General features: G+C 39.0%; 1 protein-coding gene across 2 annotated transcripts in view; it reads left to right on the forward strand.

The window, feature by feature from the left end:
* C3H5orf63 (chromosome 3 C5orf63 homolog) overlaps positions 1-3193 on the forward strand; it is a 57490-nt gene extending 54297 nt beyond the window's left edge. For both annotated transcript variants that reach the window (XM_069964552.1, XM_069964553.1), the window contains exon 4: positions 2386-3193. In XM_069964552.1, the coding sequence (XP_069820653.1) occupies positions 2386-2562 (177 nt within the window). In that variant the 3' untranslated portion in view covers positions 2563-3193. The remainder of the gene's footprint in view (positions 1-2385) is intronic.
* Positions 3194-6000: the final 2807 nt, after the last annotated feature.

Raw genomic sequence — 6000 nt, forward strand, 5'->3', positions numbered from 1 at the left:
TTTTTCCTTCGCCGAAAATACCACTGATTGATAGGCCCAATAAGTTCCAGTTTTGTTACATCATTGCACAGAACACAATCCCAAAACATCTGTGATTTATTTATTCGCAACGAAATCCGCAGGTAATGTATGCTCCAGGTGACGGGGGGGATTAAGGGGGTGCCACTTACATACTTGCAGCGGGATGTCAATCCCGCTGCGAGTATGTCATCTCATTGAAAATGACAGGCAAGGGATCCGCAGCAGATTTCACTGCAATTTTGCAGCGTGAAATACGCTGTGGATCCGGTGTGTGTGTTTGTTTCTACCCTAATGATAAGTTTCAGAGTTTGCGGGGTAAAAAAATGGAGGTGCTGGTTATAACTCCAAATCCCCAGTATTTTGTTCACTTTCTATGATTACAGTATTTGTGCATTCTTTCTTTGATTAAAATGTGTTTGTCAGAAGCATTTGACCTGTAATTCTGTACTCGCCGTCCTTCTTCACTCTTAGAAAGCTAAATTAAATATTTAACGAGACTAAAGCTTTTATTTACAGGCATTTGTGTCCCTTCAGGACACAGCGGTGCACATTAAAGTATGCAAAAAGCTTTCACATATCTTTTAGCATAGTAATTGTATTTGAATCACACTGCTGACTCTTTCAGTGCATGGTCTAAAGTGAAAAATATGAAGCGTAATTCAATGGTTTGCAGCATCAAAAAAATGCAAGACCTATTTATCATTGCTCTATAATAATGGTGTTATTGATGTGACGGGTATAAATACGAGGGACTGGATACACTGGGAATAGCTGTCATGCTATTAGATACAGGTGAACATAGACAAGCTGTGTTACCATAGTCACAAAAAGACAAGATTTGGTAATCTAATTATATTGTTGCTTAGATGTCCTGACTGTATGTATTGTACTGTATATTTTTCAATATGTGCACTTGCTGTGTCAGATATGTTACATCTGATATGATGGAATGATGATGAAGCCTATCCTCATGCTGATCTTGTTGTCTTAGTCTTATCATTGCCAACAATATGTCACTCATATCTAGGTGACATTGCAGTGCATGCAGAATAGACCTGAATGGGTGGTACAGAAGGCACAACCAGGTCAGATGAGTAGTGAACATACACAAGTTATCTACAGGAAGCAGGATCACAGACCCATAATGACACAACAGCAGGAAGACTCCAGATAAACCTAAAATCTAAAATATCTTTCCAATAAACAAAACCAGATCCCAAGTTACAAATTTACAGCAATAGGGAATGATGTGATGACATTCGATATAGCAGCCTGCACAGCCAGCCTCAATGCAAGTTGTTGTACAGTGTGCTGCAGTATTGCCTTAGTATATAAAACACAAAGCAAAGAAGTGAAGGGCAATAAATTGGGAATAAGTCAAAATAATAATACTATAAAACAAATTTCACAGCATGTTACTTCTACATAAATATATTTTTATTGGCCTCACTGGTAATATTTTGGGCTGTTTTTACTTTTAAGTCTATAAAAAAAAAAAGAGAAACACCAAGAATTTTAGAGACAATATAAATATATTTTTGAAAGTTTTATAAACCCACAAGAAAAGACGGTGGAATAGGACACACTTCAGTAGTATTGAAGCATGTACAGTTTCCACTGATCTACAATGGTAGCCTTTTCTGTCAGAATCTGCTGACCTAAATCTAGCTACTTCTTTGTCACCCAAGTGAAGCAAGTTGACAGTGATAATGTGGAGTTTGCTTGACTTACATAATGTATGTAGTTGTGACAATCTTGAATGAAAAGTGTATTGGGCTTCACTGCTATACAAGATGGAACACATATAGACAGATGTGATGCTGTTTCTGGAAAAAAAAGCCTATGGCTGTATTCATGCTTTCCTGGCAGCCCTAGGGTCGCATCCATCTTCTCCAGGCTGCGGGATTCAAAGACTGAGTGTTTGGGTTTGCGTGAACTCAAACTTACTGTAAGTTCACTCATCTCATTTTGATTACTGAGCTCATCTGCAATGACAAGACTATCTTATTGAGATGGGTCCCTACTAGAGATGAGTGAACTGGGTTCGAGTCCATCCGAACGTTCGGTATTTGATTAGCTGGGGCTGCTGAACTTGGATAAAGCTCTAAGGTTGTCTGGAAAACATGGATACAGCCAATGACTATATCCATGTTTTCCACATAGCCTTAGGGCTTTATCCAACTTCAGCAGCCACCGCTAATCAAATGCTGAACATTCAGGTTCGGATGGACTCGAGCATGCTCCAGGTTCGCTCGTTTCTAGTCCCTACGGAAATATTATACCTGTATAACAGAAGAACTCGTCAGTATTTTACATGGTGTATAAGATTTGATGATAACACAGAATTTTTTTTCTCTGTTTTAGTTTATTTTAGAGCAAGTGGACATCACACTTCCTGAGAACACGGCCTGGTATGATCGCTATAAACATGACATTCCAGTGTTTCACCTTAATGGACAGTTCCTGATGATGCACAGAGTAAACATTAAGAAGCTGGAGAGGCACCTTAGTAGGTTGGAGCAGAATTATGCCGTTAAATGATTCCCAAGATGTAAGATTAGGTTTTCATACAACCTGTAAAAATATAAATTTTCATATGTTATTTGTGTGATATGAGGAAGACTGTTAAATGTTAAATAGATGAAAAAAAATAATAATAAAAATTTTTAATTGTGCCTTTGGTCAGTATGATCATGGTAAACCCAGAAATTTTTCAACCTGTTTAGATAAATCCACCCCGGGTGCCTGTAAAAGCTGGATCCAGTCCTAGGAAACTTCTCCCTGTTTCCTAGGACTGGATCCAGCTTTTCTAGGTACTTGGGGTGGAGCAGCTGGCGAGTGGGACAGAGATCAAAGTCAGCCTGCGTACAAACTGACTGCCGAGCAAACGAAGCGATTCGTAATGATTTGTAATGTAAATTCACTCATCTCTAGCCAAGACCAAAGAGCTCTCTTAGAACACCGGGGACAAAATTGTAGACCTGCGCAAGGTTGGGACGGGCTACAAGACAATAGGCAAGCAGCTTGATGAGAAGGCAACAACGCTTTGCGCAATTATTAGAGGATGGAAGAAACATGAGACATTTGTCAATCTTTCTTGGTCTCTGGCTCCATGCAAGATCTCACCTTGTGGGGTGATTCTGCAAAGGTCAGGAATCAGCACATATCTACACAGGAGGACCTGGCCAATGACCTGTAGAGAGCTGGGACCACAGTCTCAAAGATTAATGTTACTAACACACTATGCCATCATGGATTAAAATCCTGCATGTCAAGATTCCCCCGCTCACACCAGCACAGGTCCAGGTCAGCCTTCTTCCCTCAGTAAGATAGGTCATGGCTGTGTCTTCCAAAATGACAATGATCTGAAACACACAGCCAGGGCAACTAAGGAGTGGCCCCAAAGGAAACATCAAGTTCCTGGAGTGGCCTAGCCAGTCTCCACCCCTGAACCCAATAGAAAATGTCTGGAGGGAGCTGAAATTCAGTGTTGCCCAGTTACAGCCCCGAAACCTGAAAGATCGGTATGGAGGAATGGGACAAAATCCCTCCACGGTCTTTGTAATTGCAAACAAATTGTGCAAATTTGTAATTGTACAAAATATTAAGTTCTGTTTCTATTTTTTCAAATATTTTGTGCAATAAAATGCAAAATAATTATTTACGAATCAAATCAAAATAATTAGTTACGGATTTTCTGGAATTTGAAGTGTGCCTATGATTAAAATTACAGGCCTCTCCATTCTTTGAAGGTAGAAAAACCTAGCAAAATTGTCAGTTTATGAAATATTTATTTTCCCACTGTTTGCTTCAGTTTTAGCAATTGGCAGGGGTCTCAGCTCTCAGAGCCCCACCGATGCACACTTCAGATAAGTTACTATGACTTGTCAGACGTTTGTTTAAATGATAGGTACACTTCTAACAGGAGCTGAGCTGCAAATATTGCTTTTGGTGAGGGGCCAGGGGGAGGCTGTAGGGAATGGTTTTTTTGCATAACCTCTTTAAATTCTTTTAGATCAAATCAAATACTAGTAAAGCGACTTTCACACTGGCATATCTTGGATCTGTGTTCTTACCATATATTCTGGTGAAAAAAGGCATAAAAAGAACGTCATTGCAAATTAGCTGTAATAACAAGCCAGTGGCACCCATGATTGGGTTACAGATGGGACACTTTACCTCTAACTGCTTAGATGTTACAGTCAATAGCATACCATAAATAAAAACAGAGAAACAATAAATGGCGCACCCACAAACGTATGACAAGCATATTAAGTTCACAGTAACTTCTTTATTATCACAAATACATAAAAAAAACAAAGCAAAATGGACAAACACTTAAAAACACCTAAAAACCCAATAAGGGTAAACCATCACATGGAAAACACATGAAAATATACATGTCGCTCCCACCGCAGCCCCAAACAATGTGTTCCAGGCCCTGTATATTACATGGCCAAATTGATCTTATATCCTGACACTCCAAAAGAATACCTGTGTAAAGTGCAAGTGCTCTGTTGTTAAACAATAACGATCAGAGTTTTCTCAGGTCCCAGCTGCCACAGTAGTGGGAATCTGCTGTGTATGTGGTGGGTTCAGCTTCAGAGCCTATTCCATGCTTGTCTTTGCAGCCTACTCTATCTATCTATCTATCTATCTATCTATCTATCAGTAAGCAGTAAGACCACACATACCTTTTATTGTCCTTGTCTGAGGCTTTGTCACAAGTCAGGGAGGTGTGGCTAGGGAACTTAACTTCATGTTAGTGTCTTGCCCACACCTTTATGACACTTAAGAGTGGCAATAAAAGACCTTTTTAGCTGATCAAAACCTCAGACAACTACAATAAATGTATGAATAATCTCTTTATACATAGCTATGTATCCATGTAAGCAGTTTGGAATGTCTTCTAGCTGACAGTTTCCTTTTAACAAAAGGGATTATAAAAAAGGTTTCACATAATGCCTTTTATAGCAGCTTTTCATTTTTTGAGGGAAAGCAGGAAGTAGATCCAGTAGAGAAGGAGCTGTAGAAGTCCATACTTTATATTTTTAAATTTACTCCTGGCTTTGGCTCAAAATACTGAATGAAAAACCTGTCACAAAAAGCTGTGGAACATCCCTAAGGCCATGTTCACACTATGTAAGAACAACGGCACAACCGTCGTTTTAATCGGCAACAATGGTCATTCTTGTCAAAAAAAATACACTGTATGAACATAGTCTATTACAGACCGTATCTGTATAGTATAGCAAAGTTACAATATGAGAGAATATAGTAAAATACACTGTAGATGAAAGGGACAGAAGCTAGTCAGAGCTGGAATGAGGCCTAATAGTGATCCTTTCATTGGCAAGTGTCTAGAGATAAGAAACTCCCACATGAAACTTTTGAAACCACATGATTTCTAGCACTTTCTGTATAAACATTTTTAACACTATGTGAATTTTCCATTTCTGGTGTTTTTGTATTTTCTTCTCGGGCAGCCGTATTCATTATGAACAGCCTGGTCACACACAGCTGTTGGTGTTACAGGATCGATTTCAGCTGTTCTTTTGTTGTACCATGAAGCTGTACACTTGCTGCTACTCTGAACAAATTGATCGAAATACGCAACATTAGCTAAAAGAAACACCAAAGGTCAAACACCTACAACAATTTATTTTAACTGTGCTGTTAAGTGCTTATGCTTCCTTCAGGTGTGCTATGATTGTAATAATATGTCTTACATTATTCTTCAGGACCTTACAAGCAGTGCTTTAAAGGAAGAATATTTCTGTAATACAGCATTTGATGGAGCATGCCACAACCTCCTTGGGGACAGTGGGGGCTGTACAACATAAAACGAATACAAGCTTAGCAAAGCTGGGCATTGATGTAATAATTATCATTAGTGTTGGAAAGTAATTGTATTAAATGATTAAAAGGGACCTGTCAGTGGTTACATGCTGCCTGAACCATGGGAAACATGAAACAGAC

This window comes from Dendropsophus ebraccatus, chromosome 3 (genome assembly GCF_027789765.1).
Source record: "Dendropsophus ebraccatus isolate aDenEbr1 chromosome 3, aDenEbr1.pat, whole genome shotgun sequence".
NCBI classification, from domain to species: Eukaryota; Metazoa; Chordata; class Amphibia; order Anura; family Hylidae; genus Dendropsophus; species Dendropsophus ebraccatus.